Source organism: Carcharhinus amblyrhynchos, chromosome 22, assembly GCF_965287045.1.
Source record: "Carcharhinus amblyrhynchos chromosome 22, sCarAmb.v2.hapA, whole genome shotgun sequence".
Lineage (NCBI taxonomy): Eukaryota > Metazoa > Chordata > Chondrichthyes > Carcharhiniformes > Carcharhinidae > Carcharhinus > Carcharhinus amblyrhynchos.
The window spans coordinates 3,345,113-3,364,977 of record NC_137345.1 but is presented as its reverse complement, the minus strand read 5'-3'; the positions used below and the strand labels follow the sequence as shown (position 1 = coordinate 3,364,977).

General features: G+C 45.5%; 1 protein-coding gene across 2 annotated transcripts in view; it reads left to right on the top strand.

The window, feature by feature from the left end:
* The window catches only part of LOC145356964 (putative helicase MOV-10), a 62,556-nt gene that overhangs the window by 12,391 nt on the left and 30,300 nt on the right, over window positions 1-19,865 (top strand). For both annotated transcript variants that reach the window (XM_080209984.1, XM_080209983.1), the window contains exons 4-10: window positions 756-994; window positions 2,446-2,686; window positions 5,942-6,082; window positions 12,911-13,073; window positions 14,199-14,350; window positions 16,341-16,517; window positions 17,478-17,625. In XM_080209984.1, coding sequence (XP_080066110.1) covers window positions 756-994; window positions 2,446-2,686; window positions 5,942-6,082; window positions 12,911-13,073; window positions 14,199-14,350; window positions 16,341-16,517; window positions 17,478-17,625 — 1,261 coding nt within the window. The remainder of the gene's footprint in view (window positions 1-755; window positions 995-2,445; window positions 2,687-5,941; window positions 6,083-12,910; window positions 13,074-14,198; window positions 14,351-16,340; window positions 16,518-17,477; window positions 17,626-19,865) is intronic.

Sequence of the window (19,865 nt, the reverse complement as noted above, 5' to 3'; positions counted from 1 at the left end):
GTCATGTCTCAAATCATTTAGTTACTGGAGGTTACAATCATCTTTTCTGAAAGAATTTTATTTGCATTAATCTGTGCCCACTGCTCCCATCATTTCCCAATCCATCTATTCACCACTCACTGACTGAAATATCATTTCCACAGAATTGTTTTAATTTTCCCCCTTCACCAGTAGGTTTCTGTGTGGAATATCGTCTGAGATTTTCACTCCTCACCCCAATCTGTAGCTTGTGCCAGCATCTAGCTGAGTGGTGCTAACATCCTCCCAGGATTCCGACTGATCCCATTGTCCCGATTGTCGGAGTGGATCCCTCCCTGATCCCATTATCCCGATTGTCGGAGTGGATCCCTTCCTGATTGAAACAATGAAGTAAGGAGTCTCGCAACACTAGGTTAAAGTCCAACAAGTTTGATAGTAAACCCACAAGCTTTCGGAAACGCGGTGCCTTTGTCAAGTGAGTGGGAAGTTCTGATCAGAACTTTGGTGATGAAACCAAAGTTCCGATCAGAACTTCCCATTCACCTGACGAAGGAACAGCGTTCCGAAAGCTTGTGGGTTTACTGTCAAATAAACCTGTCTCACAACACCAGGTTAAAGTCCAACCTCTTACTGTGTTTACCCCAGTCCAACGCCGGCATCTCCACATCATGAAACAATGAGCCCAGCTCCCAGTGGTGTGGGACGCTGTGTCCAGTTTCTCCACCCTTTGAGACGTGAGGGTCGCTATGGTAACTAGGTGTGACTGTGTCTTTCAGACGTCAGATGATCCAGAATAAAGGCGGTGTAATTGTGTGGTCAGACTTCGATACTGCTGAGGGGAAGATCCGAGTTTTCCTCAACCCCAATGAACAGAAATCAGTCCCTATCTACGTCAGGAACGAAGGGAGTGAGGACGTGACCTTTGTACGATGTGAGATGCTTCGCAGGTTCCGTGTGTTCAGCCTGAAGGATGAGGCCAATGTGACCGCTTCCCAGCCTTTGGTGCTGAGAGCAGGTGAGGTACAACTTACCCTTTCCCCCACCTCCTGGCAGTTTCCCAAAAATTCCCTGTCTGGGTGTTGGGCATCACTGGCAAGGATGGCATTGACTGTCATCCTGGATGCTCCTGGAAGGTGGCCAGTGAGCCACCCATGTGGGAAAAATCCCAAAATCTAGAGGCCATAAAATAAAAGATGGTCACTGATAAATTTGATCAGAAACATCTTTACTTGAGTGGTGAGAATGTGGAACTCGCTGTCATGGGGAGTCGGTTAAGGAGAATAGCAGAGAAGGGGAAGTCGAGATAGATACACGAGGGTTAGGAATGGGAGATAGGGATGGAAGTATATGCTGGTAGGAGGAAGTTGAGCATTTTCAACAGCGTGAATTGGTTGGGCTGAATGGCCTGTTTATATAAATTCATTGTAATCCTGTGTAGAACTATAGAAAATAGCAGAAGTAGGCCATTTGGCCCATCAAACCTGCTCTGCCATTCAATGTGATCATGGCTGAACCTCTATCTCAACGCCATGCTCCTGTCCTCTCCCCTTATCCCTTGACACCTTTAGTGTCTAGAACTCTATTTGTTTCTTAAATACATTCACTGACTTGGCCTCCAGTGACTTGGCTTTCTGAGGTGGAGAATTTTGCAGGTTCACCACCCTCGGAGTGAAAAGGTTTCCCTTCATCTCTGTCCGAAATGGCCTACTCTCTGTCCTGAGACTGTGGCCCCTTGTTCTAGACACCCCACCCCTCACAGTCTGAGGAAACAGCATCCCTGCACTCAGTCTGTCCAGCCCTGTCAGAAATTTATATGCTGCAGTGAGATCTCCTCTCATTCCTCTGAACTCCCATGAATACAGGTCTGGTTAACCCAATCTCTGCTCCTATGGTAATCCTGCCATCGCAGGAATCAGTCTGGTGAATCCTTGCCACACTCCCTCTATGGCAAATCTATCCTTTATTTGGCAAGGAGATCAACTGATGTTCCTGACTCACTGGTAGCAGATTTTTGATGTAACTCTGAGTGACTTGCCAGGCCCAGGGCCATTTCAGGACATAATTTAAGAGGCAACCAATTAAGTTCTCTTATTTTTATCCATTCCTGGGACACAGGCATCGCTGGCTGGCCAGCATTTATTGCCAATCCCTAGTTGCCCGATGATTGTTGAGAGTCAACCACATTGCTGTGGCTCTGGAGTCACATGTAGGCCAGACCGGGTAAGGAGGGCAGATTTCCTTCCCTGAAGGACATTAGTGAACCAGATGGGTTTTTCTGACAATAGTTTCATGGTCATCAGTGGATTCTTAATTTGGATATTGTTCATTGAATTCAAATTCCACCATCTGCTGTGGCGAGATTCCCAGAAGATTAATAGTCTAGCGATAATCCCACTAGGTCATTGTTTCCTCTGAGGCAGGGCACTGCTTTTAGCCAGGTCACTAACTTGTTTTTTATTCACGCAGGACAAACCCACCAGATTGAAGTTGTTTGCTCGATGGGTGACTCTGGTTGTTTCCCGATTACGCTAGTCTCTCAGTTTGAAGATGGCAGTGCCAATTCTTTCCTCATCATTCGCTTCTTCACAGCTCGGGTAATCAACAGGTTAATTGAAGAGCTGAAGCCCACTGCTCCCTACAAGCCATACCAACTTTCCATTAAACATCCGACGAAAGAGATTGTGGTAGATGGGTCAAGGCCAGATAGGTAAGCTCTTGTGGTGATCCAAGACCTCTGCGTCTCACCAGTGCTGGCTTCTGCAGGATGGCCTGTGGCACAGTGGCTGGCGTTCCTTCCTCTGAGCCTGAAGCTATTGGGTTCAAGGTCCTAGGCTTGAGTATGAAAAGCGAGGCTGCCCCTGGCCAGTGAAACGTTCCTGGTTGAGGGTTGAACTGGCCCTGTCTGCCCTTGTGGATTGAATAAGAGAAATAAATCCACAGATTTATTTTGAAGGGCAGCATGGTGACACAGTGGTTAGCAATGCTGCCTCACAGCATTCGACCTGGGTTCAATTCCAGGCTTGGGTCACTGGCTGTGTCTGCGTGGGTTTCCTCTGGGTGCTCTGATTTCCTCCCACAGTCCAGAGATGCGCGGGTTAGGTGGATTGGCCATGCTAAATTGCCACTTAGTGTCAGAGGTAAATACATGGGGTAATGGGGATAGGGCCTGGGTGGGTTTGTGGTCGGTGCAGACTCAATGTAAACTCCACACAGGCAGTGACCCAAGCCAGGAATTGAATCCAGGTCTCTGGAGTTGTGAGACAGCAGTGCTAACCACTGTGCCACCCTCTGGCTTAGAGACAGGGACACTACCCACTGTGCCACAGGAGTTCCTATTCATCAGTATTAAATTTAGTTTACCACTTAATTGACTGATTGCGCAAGTGATCTAAATCCTTCAAAACATGGCAAAGGTGACCATGTTTTATAATAATATCTCCATAACTCAGACTTCCTGGTTTCATTAACAAATTTGTAAAAAAAATACTATATTCACATACATATCACACACTCAAACACACAAATATAAAGGACATGTTGTGTAAATAATGATGAGTTATTTCTTTTACTGAAGGTTTTATCCCCATTGCATTCACAAGAGGGTAAGGCGTTAGACTGAAGTCAACAGTGGTTTGTGTTTAAAAACCTATTTAACATCGTAAGCAGCCGAAAGTTATTTCACATGAGTTTTATCAAAGTTTAACACCGAACCACAGGAAGAGTCATTAGGACTGGTAATAAAATTGGTTTTAGTGAGGAGAGAGCGACAGGGGATGCTGCAGGATTCTATGAAGAACAAGGGAGCCGTTCCGGGCCAATACTTATCCTTCTATCAACATCACCAAAGCGATATGATCTAGTTCTAATCACCTTCCTGTTTGTGGGAGCTTGCTGTGCACAAATTGACTGCCATGTTTTAAATATTCATTTATGGGATGTGGGCGTTGCTGGCTAGACCAGTATTTACTGCCCATCCCTAATTGCCCCTTGAGAAGGTGGCGGTGAGCTGCCTCCCTGAACCCGCTGCAGTCCATGTGGTGTAGGTACACCCACTGTGCTGTTAGGGAGGGAGTTCCAGGATTTGAACCAGTGACAGGGAAGTAACATCCGATTATATTTCCAATTCAGGAAAATGAATGATTTGGAGGATTTGCGGGTGGTGGTGTTCTCTTGTGTCCTTCCAGGTGGTAGCATCTGGAAGGTGTTACCCGAAGAAACTTGATGTGTTCCTGCAGCGCACCTTGTATAAAATATACACAGCTCCGACTGGATTCAGTGGTGGAGGAAATGAATAATGTGAATGAGATGTTAAACAAGCGGGCTGCTTTGTCCTGGGATGCTGTAGAAGCTGCACTTATCCAGGCAAATAGAGAGTTTTCCATCCTGACTTGTGCCTTGTAGATGGTGGATAGGCTTTGGAGAGTCAGGAGGTGAGTTACTCGCCACAGGATTCCTAACCTCTGACCTGCTCTTGTCACCGCAGTTTATGGCTAGCTCAGTCCAGTTTCTGGTCAGTGGTAATCACCCCACCTCCTGAATATTGATTCAGTGATGGTAATGGCCATTGGATGTCATGGGGAGATGGTTAGATTCTCTCTTGTTGAAGATGGTCATTGTCTGACATAAAAATAATTTGCCACTTGTCAGCCCAAGATTGGAAATTGTCCAGGTTTTGCTGCATTTCAACATGGATTGTCTCAGCAACTGAACAGTCATGAATGATGCTGAACATTGTGCAATCATCAACGAACATCCCCACTTCTAACCTTATGATGGGAGGAAGGTCATTGATGAAGCAGCTGAAGATGGTTGGGCCTAGGACACTAACCGTGAGGGACTCCTGCAGTGATGTCCTGGGACTGAGATGATTGACCTCCAATCACCACAACCATCTTCCTTTGTGCCGGGTATGACTCTAACCCAGCAGAGAGTTGGCTCCTTGATACCCACTGACTCCAGTTTTGCTTTATTCTAACAGTGAATACACTTAAGTGTTTTTTTTCCCAGACTGTAAAGCACTTTGGAGGATGTTTTGTGTTTGCGAAAGATGTTATATAAATCTGTATTGTTGGGCTGTGTTTGCCGTAGCATTGGCAGCAATGCATACAACCTTTCTGAAATTCTCTCCCTAAACTTCCCTGTCGCTCTCTCCTCACTAAAACCAATTTTATTACCAGTCCTAATGACTCTTCCTGTGGTTCGGTGTTAAACTTTGATAAAACTCACGTGAAATAACTTTCGGCTGCTTACGATGTTCAATAGGTTTTTAAACACAAACCACTGTTGACTTCAGTCTAACGCCTTACCCTCTTGTGAATGCAATGGGGATAAAACCTTCAGTAAAAGAAATAACTCATCATTATTTATACAACATGTCCTTTATATTTGTGTGTCTGAGTGTGTGATACGTATGTGAATATAGTCTTTTTTTACAAATTTGTTAATGATACCAGGAAGTCTGAGTTATGGAGATATTATTATAAAACATGGTCACCTTTGCCATGTTTTGAAGGATTTAGATCACTTGCGCAATCAGTCAATTAAGTGGTAAACTAAATTTAATACTGATGAATAGGAACTCCTGTGGCACAGTGGGTAGTGTCCCTGTCTCTAAGCCAGAGGGTGGCACAGTGGTTAGCACTGCTGCCTCACAACTCCAGGGACCCGGATTCAATTCCCAGCTTGGGTCACTGTCTGTGTGGAGTTTACACGTTCTCCCCGTGTCTGCGTGGGTTTCCTCCGGGCACTCCGGTTTCCTCCCACAGCCTGAAAGACATGCTGGTTGGGTGCATTGACCCGAACAGACGCTGGAGTGTGGCGACTTGGGGAATTTCACAGTAACTTCATTGCAGTGTTAATGTAAGCCTTGTGACTAATTAATAAGCTTCTTACTTTGCTCTAATGTAAGCCTATTTGTGACTAATGAATAAACTGACCCTGTATCTGCTCTGAATCTTTGCAGCTTTTCCAACTACAAACTGGAAAGGGACATCCCTCTGGAGAGTAAGAAATATTCTTCGATATTTTTCGATGCTGTAAAGTGTGGATTGAAGGAAAATCGTACGCCCGATGCCAGTGTGAGGCAGGAGGTGCAGAGGATTAAGTAAGTCCTGCCTTTGGTTCCTAAGTGAGGTATGGAGTATTAATTGGACCACAGGATGAACTGGGTGGGTTTGTTGTTATAAATAAAGAAAATGGTATTTTCTATTCTTCTCTGAAGGTGTTGGCTCCCTCTGGTTGATGTTGGGGCTGACACACACTCCTCAACCAACAATGGAGTTAGTTTTACATCAAGAAAATACTGCAGAGCTGAAAATCCGTAATAAACCTGAAAATTCTGGAAAAACTCAGCAGGCTTGGGAGCACTTGAGACAGAACTAGAAAAGGTTCGAGGTGTAATGGGCTTCAAGAAAGGACATTAGTGAACCAGATGGGTTTTTATGACAATCGACAATGAGTCATGGAGGTTTACAGCATGGAAATAGGCCCTTCGGCCCAAATGAAAGCAAGTTACTGCAGATGCTAGAATCTGAAACCAAAAGAGAAAACGCTGGAAAATCTCAACAGGTCTGGCAGCATCTGTAGGGAGAGAAAAGAGCTGACGTTTTGAGTCCAGATGACCCTTTGTCAAAGCTGAAAGGATGTAGGAAGTGGGAGATATTTATACTGCAGGGGGAGGGAATGAGAGTCATAGCCACGGAAACCAGGGAAACCAGCTAATAGCTGTCCATAAAGAGAATAAAGGGTGTGAATGGCCAAACGGCAGAGGAGCTGTAAGCTGTGACAGATGAAGATGTGCGGGGGAATGGGGACAGGTAGAATGTAGAAAAGGGGAAGCGGGGGGTGGGGGTAGAAAAGATAAGGGAAGGGGGATGGAGTGGGGGAAGGAAAGAGTTGGGGGGGAGGGGGAAGAAAGAAAAATGAAGAAATACCATCAAGAAACAAAAGGTAGAAAACAATAAAAAAATTTAAACAAAATAGAATGAAAACAAAGGGGTGGAGGTGGGGTAGAGCCAATCATCTGAAGTTGTTGAATTCGATGTTGAGACTGGAAGGATGTAAGATGCCGAGCTGGAAGATGAGAGGCTGTTCCTCCAGTTTGCATTGAGCTTCACTGGAACGTTGCAGCAGGCATGTGGGCGTGGGAGCAGGACCGTGTGTTAAAATGGTGAGCAACGGGAAGGTCAGGGTCCTGATTGTGCACAGACTGAAGGTGCTCAGCAAAGCGATTACCCAGTCTACGCTCGGTCTCTCCAATATAGAGGAGACCACACTGGGAGTAGCGAACGCAATGTACCAATCAAAAGAGGTGCTAGTGAAACGCTGCCTCCTTTGGCCCAAGTTGTTCATGCTGCCCTTTTTTGTTAAACCACTAAGCTAGTCCCAATTGTCCATATTTGGCCCATGTCCCTCTATACCCATGTAACTGTCTAAATGCTCTTTAAAAGACAAAATTGAACCTGTCTCTAATACGACCTCTGGTTTCATAAAGGCAAAATGCAGCACGGTAGCACAGTGGTTAGCACTGCTGCTTCACAGCTCCAGGGGCCTGGGTTCGATTCCCGGCTTGGGTCACTGTCTATGTGGAGTTTGCGCGTTCTCGTTGTGTTTGCATGGGTTTCCTCCCACAGACCAAAGATACGTGGTTAGGTTGATTGGCTATGTTAAATTGCTCCTTAGTGACCTGAGATGAGTAGGTTAGAGGGATTAGTGGGTAAATATGTAGAGATATGGAGGTAGGGCCTGGGTGGGATTGTGGCTGGTGCAGACTTGATGGGCAGAATGGTCTCTTTCTGTACTGTAGGGTTTCTATGTTTTTTTTAGACTTGTAATGAGTTATCAAAATTCTGGCTTTCTTTCAGAATTTTTGTATTTGCAGTGTTGCATCAGCAGCAAAGCAGTAAAGTGGTCGTTAAATAAAAAGCTGGCTACTATAGTTTGGGATTTTATTTCGAAATTAGGTGTATATAATTTCACAGCCGTGTAATTTAAGCACAAAATTAAATAGCAGGCTTGATGTCCAGTCATGAAATAAGTGATGATTCGCACTCAGGATTTTGATTGCTGTTGATCAGCTAAACAAACTTCAAAAATCCTTCATTGCCTGATTTGGGTTCTTTGTGATTTGCTGTAACTTCCGTGTCATCAGAGTCCCTCGGAGTTGAGTTTTAACAATAAGAGATTGATGCTCAGTCTATCCTCTCTGGCAGACTCAAGCGTTTGATATGTGAGTCAGTAAGGTGTGCGGTACACCAGGGCAACTATTGTTACTGAGCCTGGCTGGCCCAGCATTGGCATCTGGAAGGATGCCTTTCCCTAATTAATTAATAGCTTTATTGTTCTTCAGATGAAATCTAAACTTCCAAACATTATTCACTGCAGAGTGAGAGCTGCAACAGATATTAAAAACTCTTCAAGCATGCTCAGAGGGGTGTTACAATGCTGCCTCACAGCACCAGGGACCCAGGCTCGATTCCCGGAATGGGTCACTGTCTGTGTGGGGTCTGCATGTTCTCCCCGTGTCTGCATAGGTTTTCTCGAAGTGAACAAGGAAAATTACAGCACAGGAACAGGCCCCTTGGCTCTGCAATCCTGCACTGACCATGTTGTCTGACTGAACTAAATCCCCAACCCTTCCGGAGACCAAACCTCTCTATTCCCATCCTGTTCATGTATTTGTCAAGATGCCCCTTAAAAGCCACTTGGCTGCTCCGGTTTCCCCCCTCAGTCCAAAAGACATGCTGCTTAGGTGCACTGGCCATGCTAAATTCTCCCTCAGTGCAGACAGCGGAGTGTGACGACTAGGGGATTTTCACAGTAACTTTAATGTAAGCCTACTTGTGACTAATATATAAATTAAACTGAAACAGATGTACTGGCAGGCTGGGCATGAGAGAATGAGGTTATTGTCATTCTGCACGTGTATAGGATGGGCCATTCTGCATTGACGGGAATTCACTAACTGTCCAGCTTTATTCAAATGCAAACCAGGGTCTAATAGAGTGTAAATTGTTACTACAGTAATTCTTGTGAGGTATCCTGCTGAGTGCAAGCTGATAGCCTGTCTCTCTTTTCCTGTTATGTACCAAAAAATGCTGATCAATATCTCTTGCTGACAATCTAGTTCTTATGATGTGGATGTGCCGGTGTTGGACTGGGGTAAACACAGTAAAAAGTCTGAGAACACCAGGTTTTAGTCCAACCGATTTATTTGATAGTAAACTCACAAGCTTTCGAGGGGACACCCTCTTCATCAGGTGAATGGAGAGTTCTGGCCTCGGACAGAGCATATACAGCACAGATAGTTTAGAGATTACTGATTAGAATGCGAATCTTTACACCTAACCTGCTGTTCAAGTCCTAAAGTGGCTGACAATGTGTGTGGAAGGAGCACTGATCACAGGTTAAAGAGATGTGTATTGTCTCCAGACAGTACAGTGAGTGAGGTTTGCAAGGATATTTTGGCCTTGCAGGGAGTGCAGAGGAGGTTTGCAAAGTGCGGACTGAGGATCTGGGGAGGGAGTATGAGAAGCTGGGAATGGAATTAAAAAGTAGAACCGACAAGGTGGTCGTCTCTGGGCTACTGCCTGAACCGAGTGCAGACGGGCGTAGGGTTGACAGGATAAAGGAAGTGAATGGGTGGCTCAGGAATTGGTGTGGGAGGAATGGGTTCGAATTTATGGGGCATTGGCACCAGTATTGGGGTAGGTGGGACTTGTTCGGGCGGGATGGGGTTGGTCTGAACCGTGCTGGGACCAGAGTGCTGGCGAATCGAGTAAAGAGGACTGTAGACAGGGCTTTAAACTAATCGGGGGGGGGGGGGGGGGGGGGGGGTGCGAGGGGTAGGTGACGTTACGAGGTCTAAAGTTAAGGATAGGGTACAGGTAAGGGAAGAGGCCGAGGATGTCCCAGTTGGTGGCGTTACGGCAAATAGGGTCCAGGTGAAGGCTGGGATGAAAGTGCTTTATCTGAATGCACGAAGCATTCGGAATAAAGTGGATGAGCTGGTGGCGCAGATCGACACAAATGGATACGATCTGGTGGCCATTACAGAGACGTGGCTGCAAGGTGACAGGGACTGGGAGATGAATGTACAGGGCTATCAAGTGTTTAGGAAGGATACGCAGGAGGAAAGAGGGGGTGGCGTAGCTCTGCTGATTAAGGATAGTATCAAGGTGGTAGCAAGGGATGATATCGGAGCCAAAGAGCAGAAAGTGGAATCGTTGTGGGTGGAGATTAGGAACAGCAAAGGGAGGAAGACGCTGGTGGGTGTCGTCTATAGGCCCCCGAATAATGATCTGGAGGTGGGGCGGGCTGTTAACGCGCAAATAAGTGCGGCGTGAAGGAATGGGACGGCAGTAGTTATGGGGGATTTCAATCTGCATATTGATTGGTCGACCCATGTTGGACGAGGTGGGCTCGAGGAGGAGTTCTTGGAATGCTGCCGGGATAATTTCCTTGAACAATGTGTGTTGGAGCTGACGAGGGAGCGAGCTATCTTGGATCTGGTGCTATGTAATGAGGCGGGTAGAATTAGGGACCTTGCGGTGAAGGATCCTCTTGGAGAGAGTGATCATTGTATGGTGGAGTTTCTGTTGCAGATGGAGGAGGAGAAAGTGGGTTCCCGGACACGCGTCCTTTGTTTGAATAGAGGGGAGTACGGTAGGATGAGAGAAGAATTGGCGAATGTGGACTGGGGGAGCGCGTTGGAAGGTAGGTCTGCTGAGGAGCAGTGGAGGATCTTTAAGGAGATCTTTCTTGGTGCTCAGCAGAAATTTATTCCGATGGTCAAAAAGGACCGTAGGAGGAGAGGTAATAAGCCATGGATAACGAAGGAGGTGAAGGAAAGTGTTAAATTAAAAGCGGAGGAATTTAGAGTAGCTAAGGGCAGTGGGCGAGAAGAGGATTGGGAAAGGTTTAAATGTCAACAAAGATTGACAAAGAAGTTGATAAAGGAGGGTAGGAGAAGCTATGAAGCTGGGCTAGCACTTAATATAAAAAAGGATAGCAAGAGTTTTTATAAATATATAAAAAGGAAGAGGCTGGCTAGGGTGAACGTTGGTCCTTTAGAGGATGAGAAAGGGGACCTAGTGGTAGGGGATGGGGATATGGCTAAGGTCTTGAATAACTTTTTTGTTTCTGTCTTCACGGAGGAGGACGTGAATAATTTGCCGGGTGTTAGCGATGGAAAGGTGGTAGGACTGGAGGGTCTTAATGACATTACTGTTACTAGAGAGGTGGTGCTCGACAGACTGGAGAGGCTGATTGTGGACAAGTCCCCAGGACCGGATGGAATGCATCCGAGGGTTCTGAAAGAAATGGCGGAGGTGATAGTGGATGCCTTGGTGGTTATTTTCCAGACGTCGCTGGATTCCGGGGAAGTGCCGGAAGATTGGAAAACAGCTAATGTTACGCCGTTGTTTAAGAAGGGTGCCAGGCAAAAGGCGGGGAATTATAGGCCGGTTAGTTTAACGTCTGTGGTAGGTAAAATGTTAGAATCCGTCATTAAGGACGAAATTGCGAGGCATCTTGAAGGGAATTGCTTGATAGGGCAGACGCAACACGGTTTCATTAAAGGGAAGTCGTGTCTGACAAACTTACTGGAGTTCTATGAGGATGTGTCTAGGGCAGTGGATAGAGGAGAGCCGGTGGATGTGGTCTTTCTGGATTTTCAGAAGGCGTTTGACAAGGTACCTCACAAGAGGTTATTGCAGAAGGTCAGGGGACATGGAGTTGGGGGTAGGGTGTTAGCGTGGATAGAGGATTGGTTGTCAAATAGGAGACAGAGAGTGGGGGTCAATGGGTGCTATTCGGATTGGCGGTTGGTGACTAGTGGGGTGCCCCAGGGGTCGGTGCTGGGGCCTCAGCTATTTACCATTTATATAGATGATCTGGAGGAGGGAACCGAGTGTAGGGTGTCGAAATTTGCTGATGACACCAAGATTGGGGGAAAGGCAAATTGTGCAGAGGGTGTGGAGAGTCTGCAGAAGGATCTAGATAGGCTGGGCGAATGGGCCAGGAAATGGCAAATGGAATTTAATGTTGGCAAGTGTGAGGTGGTCCACTTTGGTAGGAAGAATGGTAGGAAGGACTATTACTTACGTGGCGAAAAACTGCAGCAGGCGATGGTGCAGAGGGACCTCGGGGTCCTTGTGCATGAGTCGCAAAAACCCAGCTTGTGGTCAGGAAGGCTAATGGGATGCTGGCCTTCATAGCGAGGGGGGTTGAATATAAAAGTAGGGAGGTCTTGCTGCAGCTGTATAGGGCATTGGTGAGGCCGCAGCTGGAGTACTGTGTGCAGTTTTGGGCGCCGCACCTGCGCAAGGATATTTTGGCCTTGGAGGGAGTGCAGAGGAGGTTTACTAGGCTGATACTGGAGTTGAGTGGGTTGAGCTATGAGGAGAGGCTGAATAAACTAGGCTTGTACTCGTTAGAGTTTAGAAGAATGAGGGGAGATCTCATTGAGACGTATAAGATGATGAATGGGATGGATAGGATAGAGGTGGAGAGACTCTTCCCGCTCAGAAAGGACAGTAGGACTAGGGGGCACAGCCTCAAGATAAAGGGGGGGCGGTTTAGAACGGAGTTGAGGAGGAACTTCTTCACTCAAAGGGTGGTGAATCTCTGGAATTCTCTGCTCGTTGAGGTGGTGGAGGCTGCCTCGCTAAATATTTTTAAGACGCGGGTTGATGGATTTTTGATAAGAGAGGGGATTAAGGGTTATGGGGAGAGGGTGGGAATGTGGAACTGAGCCACGACAGATCAGCCATGATCTTACTGAATGGCGGGGCAGGCTCGAGGGGCCAGATGGCCTACTCCTGCTCCTATTTCTTATCTTATCTTATCTCTGACACTTCCTCCTTTCTGACTCCGTACCTCACTACCTGCTGCACGTATCCCTCCTAAGGGCGTTTTCCTGTTTTTTGTGCAGTTCATCGCTGGCCTCGGAGTTGGTGTTTGACAACTATGGTGAGAGATTCTGTCTGTTGCTCCATCTCGAGGAGATTCAGATGGAAACGGACATCACCAGGTACAACATGGAGGAAGTTCCCATGGTCAGAGATCAGCAGAGGAACAATCTTCTTGTTCTTAAGGTTAGTGCTGTTGTTTCAGAGGCTCTCAGAAGTGGACAGAGATCTTGGGAGACAGGAATAGAGTGGGCCATCCAGCTCCTCGAGCCTCTCTCGTTCAATTACAAAGTATTTACCACACAGAAACAGGCCATTTGGCCCAGCTAGGTCGTGCTGCTCCACATGAGTTTCCATCAAGCCATAATGATGATCTGCTTGTGTGATCCAGCAGCCTTTGGGAAGTACGGTCTACATTCCTAGCAACACATTGGCACTGAAATTCTCATCACCTCCTTGACTAAACAAAATCGACAATAGCCATTCTCTGGTTGATTCCCCAGGGTAATGCCTTCACCAATCAGAGCCAATTGAATTTAAATAAGCTTGGCAGTTAACTGTTGGTCATCAATTAACTTGTGCATTCCCTTGACCAATCGGAGTCCACTTACAATCAATCAGCATTCTCTTCTTGTGAAGTATAATTTGTTGTTCCCGTTATATTTGGTATTTTTACGAATTCTCCTGAGGGGTGCAAGACAAAAAGATTCGACAACTAGTCTTATTTCAACAATACTCAATTAGATCGTCCCTTAATCATCCACGTTCAAAGTAATAAAAGTCTCCTTGTGAAACCTCTCCTCTCAGTTTGATCTGTGAAGTGGCAGCTTCTACACTAAAATACATGTCTGCTGACTTGTGGCACGGCACCAAGGGCTGACTGGCTTTGAGCTTGACCTGTTGGTGTTGGGACTAAGCCAGACTGGTCAGGAGCCAGGCCAGCCTACTAGGTTGCAGATTTGTATGGAGTTTGCAAGTTCTCCCCATGTCTGCGTGGGTTTCCTCTGGGTGCTCCAGTTTCCTCCCACAGTCAGAAAGACATGCTGGTTAGGTGCATTGCGCATACTAAATTCTCCCTCTGTGTATCCGAACAGGCACCGGAATGTGGCGACTAGGGGATTTTCACATTAACTTCATTGCAGTGTTAATGTAAGCCTACTTGTGACATGAATAAATAAACTTAAAACTTAGGTGTTGATTTTATTCTGAGTGAGTTGGTTTCGGTCAGTGGATTGGGTCGTACAGTTTGCTGGACTCTTGCTGAGTTTGTAACCATGGGACTGTTCCTATCCTTCTTCCTGACCTGGGCAGGTTCCTGGTGTTGCTGAGAACAGGCCGTCTGTGCTACGGGGGGACCACCTGTTTGCGTCCAAGAGTGGTGATTCGACTCAGCCAATCACCCGGTACAAGGGCTACGTTCACGCAGTGGAGTTGGAGCAGGTGAAGCTGGGCTATTCCCAAAAGTAAGTACCGGAAGATATTCCCGCAAACTGGGCGCAGGTATTCACGTACTACTTCCCAGATAAAAAGGTTTAGCGGATCAGCCACAGACTGCAGGCAAAAACATCTCTACCCTCTACCCTCTACCCTCTACCCTCTACCCTCTACCCTCTACCCTCTACCCTCTACCCTCACTCCTTGGCCCTACAGTCCATTCCAATGAAGGCCATTGGTAATGGGCAACCAATGCTGGCTTTGCGGCTCATTCAGATTTGGTGAAAGAATACATTTTCAAAATCTGCGGATCACGCCAGGTTAATAACTCTGGCAGAGTCGCTTTGGTCAAGGATATCGGTGACCCACTTAGGATTTTAGGTGCCTTTCTGGCCCCAGTTCGCTCACAACCAGATTTATCACCAAAACGGTTAATGTCGCTATTGTACAGGGAATGCAACCAAATACAGAAACACATTTGATCAATGAAAATCGGTTCATCATGTGTAGGTACGTACATTTTGGTAGGAGGAATGAAATTTTTGGTAAATAATTTTCTAAATGGGATAGGGGAGCAAGAGGATCAGGGGGTACAGATACAAATTGCTAAACAGGGTGCAGTACGTTAACAAGACCAGTTAAAAAAAATTGCATGAAAAACTGGGGATCATTTTTAGGCGGGAATTGAAAAGCAGGCAAGTTATGTTAATCTTGTAATGAAGCTTGCTTAGACCACACTTGGAAATGCTGTGAACAGTTCTGATCGCCAGGTTATCAACAGGATACAGAGGCACTGGAGAAGGTGTATGTCGGATTTGATGGAACTTGCTCAACCTCAGAGGTTATAACAATCGGAAAAGATTAGACAGACTCTGGAGAGGATACTGAGGGTGACAAGAGAGGGAGGTACTAAAGATTATGGAAGGGTTTGATGTGGAGAAGATGTTCCCTCATGTGGGAGAACAGATTAAATACAGGATGGCCCCTAATAAATCCAATAGGGATTTCAGGAGAAATCTACTTCATCAGTTCATAAGATACAGGAGCAGAATTAGGCCATTCAGCCCACTGACTCTGTTCCGCCATTTGATCATGGCTGTAATGCTCCTCATTTTCCTGCGTTTTCTCCATAACCCGGCAACCCATTACCAATTTAAAAATCTGTCTAACTCCTCAAATTTACTCATTGTCCCAGCACTTTGGGGGAGCAAATTCTACAGATTTGCAACCCTTTGGGAGAAGTAGTTCCTCCTCAATTCTGTTTTAAATTTGCTACCCCTTATCCTAAGACTATGACCTCTTGTCCTAGAATGGCCCACAAGAGGAAGCATCTGCTTCATGTCTACTTTATCCATATCTTTTATCATCTTGTGTACTTCAATTTGATCTCCCCTCAGGAAATGGTGTGAATTTGGAACATGGAAAGGTTGAATTGAATAGTTATGATGTGTTTATGGCAAGTTGGATAAACAGAAAGGAACAGAGTAATTTACTGATGGGGTGATAGCATGAACAACAGACCCTAGCGGTTGGGTTGAATGGCCTGTTTCTGAGCTGGAGATAATGTATAATATTTGTTGGTTTCAATTTCATAATTTACCATGATGAAATTTGAACATGGGACTTTGGATCTCGTTACATAGTCCCTGCACCCACCAATCCACCGGAGCCAAGAATGATCCTGTCTGATCCATCAATTCTCAGTTGATAGGTTTGGAAGCAGTCACTTGGCCACGTTTGTTCTCCTGGGCCCAGGATTTCAGTGAGTTGTAGCTGAAACTAGAAATCATCAGACTCTATAAGGACGGAATGCCGTGCCCATTCAGTTGGTTTGTGTTATTCCCGCACTAACTGGTGTCATTGGCCAATGATTGTAGTTTGGGAATCTGATCACTTATTTTTAATGATATTTTGTGAGGGAGATCCTTCCCAACTGGAGAAGTTGGAGATTTGATAAAGCAGTGAGGTGACAGTACCTCCAGACAAACCCTGATGATTTAACCTTTCCAATCCCTCCAGGCTCCTGGCTGCTTTCCTAGACAACATGAAGTTTAATATCTCGTTCACCTTTAACCGATTGCCGTTGCGACTGCAGCACCGAGCCGCACAGTTAGCAAAGGACACCAACCTGAAGGACATGCTCTTCCCCACCTTTTCGGACGGAAAATGCATTCACCCTGTCGACAGAAGCTTGGTGTGAGTAAACTGCAGGAGCCATGGGACTGGGAGGCTAACGGGTGATGGTCTGGGCAAGGGTAGACTCCAGCTTTGTCTTGGTTCATTGGAACCAACTTAGTGCTTACTCGTTTGGGAGTTGATGCCTCAAGTGATCAGGAAAGGGTGACCAGGCCAACCAGCAGTCCCTTCTGGAAAAGGGAAGACTGAAGGGTCATAGAGGTCATTAAAATTATGGAAGGGTTTGGTTAGGATGATGTTCCCACTTGTTGGGGAAGACCAAAAGTAGGGATCATTATTATAGGATGGTCACTAATTCAGGAGAAATTTCTTTGCCCAGAGAACGGTGAGGATGAGAATTTTTGACCACGGTGAATAGTACAGGGTTATTGGATGATTCAGAAAGAATGTTCCCGATGGTGGGAGAGTCCAAAACTAGTTTGAGATAAGGGATAAACTATATAGAACTGAGGTGAGGTAAAATTTCTTCACCCAGAGGGTGGTAAATACATGAAATTCACTACCACAGAATATAGTTGAGGCCAAAACATTGATTTCAAGAAGAAATTAAATATTGCTCTTGGGGCTAAAGGGATGTGGGAGGAAGCGGGGGGGGGTGGTGTCAGGATATTGAATTTGATGATCAAAATGAATGGCAAGCGGGCTCAAAGGGCCAAATGGCCTCCTCCTGCTTCTAGTCTCTACGAACATGTGAGAGAGAGAAACTCGAAAGGCGATGCTAGACTCGTGGGAGGAAGCTGGTGTGAATTAGAAACCATTATGTAAATCAGTTGGGCCTAATGAACTATGTTTGAGAGAAAATTTGCCTCCCAGAATAAAACCATTTTTGTTTGCCGAAGGGTTGTAGATTTGAGTGGAGAGATTGCAGTCGAGCTTTGCCCCTTTAGAAATATGAATGTTGAACTTGATGGTTATTTATTTCTGTATTAATGTTTTAAAAAATATTTTTTTTTTTGGAAGACTTTACGATCGGTCCCTCGAGAACAATCCGGAACAAGCTAATGCGGTCCGTTTCATTGTGTCAGGAATCTCCAGGCCTGCACCATATCTGGTGTTTGGCCCTCCGGGCACTGGGAAAACAGTGACTATCGTGGAAGCGATTAAGCAGGTACCCAGTGTCACTTCCAAAGCTTAACATGTTTTAACTGTTAGAATTTTCTGCCTGCAGATTGGGATGGGTGGGAAGTTGAAGGGTGGCGATTGTGCCTCTGAGCGCGAGGACCCCCAAGACCATCACCGTTTTCCTAAACGCCAAGAGAAAGTTAGCTGGAAATATAGAAACAGTAAGAGCTTCTATAGATTTTAAAAAAAATCACAAAGTGAGTGTTGATCCTGTGGAATAAATAATGGGGAATAAGAAGATGGCAGATGAGTTGAACAAGTATTCTACATTAATCTACAATAAAGAGGATACATAAAATCCCGGAAATAGCCATAAATCAGGAACTGGAAGGGAGGGAGGAACTCAGGGAAAATTACAATCACCAGGGGAGTGGGACTGAGCAAACTGAGTCTGCAGGCTGAGAAATCCCGGATATGATAGTCTTCACCCTAATGTCCAGAACAAAGTGACTTCAGAGATATTTGATGCATTGGTTTTAATTTTCCAAAATTCCCTTTAATTCAGGGAATGTTCCATTCACTTGGTGGTTGGGCAGGGCCATTGACAACATTTCAGAGCCATTTGGACAGATACATGGATAGGAAAGGTTTAGAGGGATATGGGGCAAATGAGGTTAGCTTAGATGGACATTTCAGTTGGCATGGACTAGTTTAGGCTGAAGGGCCTGTCTTCATGCCATAGACTCTATGATTGGAAAATAACAAATGTAATAGGAAACCCAGGCCAATTAGCCTAACATCTGTCATAAAATGTCAGAAGCCATTATTGAAGATGTTATAGCAGAACATTTAAAAAAAATCCAAGGCAATCGGGCAGAGTCAACATGGTTTTTTGTGAAAGAGAAATTTAAAGGAGTCACGTGTGTCGTGGATAAAGGGGGAACCAGTGGATGTACTGTACTTAGATTTCTGGAAGGTTCTTGATAAAGCGTTAAGTGAAAGGTTATTGCAGAAAATGGAAGCTCAAACCATAGGGATAATGACATGGAGAGAGGATTATTTAAACAGAGTAGATATAAATGCATTCTTCTCTAGTTGGCAAGATTAATGAGTGGCGTGCTATAGGGATCAGTGCTGGGATTCAACTCTTTGCAATTTATATAAAGGGCTTGGAGAAAGAGACTGAAGGAATGGTTGACAAATTTGCTGATGGAATAAAAACAAAAATAGGGAGGAAAGAAAGTTGTTGCCCCTCCCAGTGTGGTTGACATGAGTCAACTACATTGCTGTGGGTCTGAAGTCACATGTAGGCCAGATTAGGTAAGAATGATGGATTTCCTTCCCTATAGGACATCAGTGGGTTTTTACAACAATGATGGTCATTGTTAGACTTTTAATTCCAGGCTTTTATTGAATTCAAACTTTACCTTCTGCTGTGGTGGGATTCGAACGCAGGTCCCCAGAGCATTACCTGGGTTCTCTAGATTAGTAATCCAGCAACAATACCACTATTGTTTACCAATCGTAAAAGAGCATCTCACTCAGGCCCTATCCCTGTAACCCCATACATTTACCATGGCCAATCCATCTAACCTGCACAGCATTGGACTGTGGGAGTAAACTGGAGCACCTGGAGAAAACCCATGTAGACATGGGGAGAACGTGCAGACTTAACACAGGCAGTCACCCAAGGCTGGAATTGAACTCGGATCCCTGGTGCTGTGAGGCAGCAGTGCTAACCATTGTGGGGTCACAGGGATGGGATCTGAGTGAGGTGCTCTTCTACAATTCATGCATTAGGACACACAGATCCCTCTGCACCTCAGTGCTCTGCATTCTCTCACCATTTAGATAAGCTTTTATTGTTCCTATCTAAATGGCTAATTTCACACTTTCTCACATCATAATCACTGTCAGATCTTTGCGCACTCGTTTAACCTATCTCTATCCCATTGTAGGGGAGGCAATGGTGTAGTGGTATTGCTGCTGGATTCCTAATCCAGAGCCCCCAGGTAACGCTCTGGGGACCAGGGTTCAAATCCCACAGTGACAGAGGGTAAAGTTTGAATTCAGTAAAAACCTGGAATTAAAAGTCTAACGATGACCATGATTGTTGTAAAAACAATCCTCTTGTGGGACAATCTGTAACTAGATGGTCATGAGTCTTGGAACTGTTCCTGAAAAGGCAGTTAAAGCAAAGAGTTTGAATGGTTTTAAGGCTGAGCCAGATAAATGCTTCATAACAAGGAGGTGAAAGGTTACTGGGGCGCTGGCAGGATTGTCAGG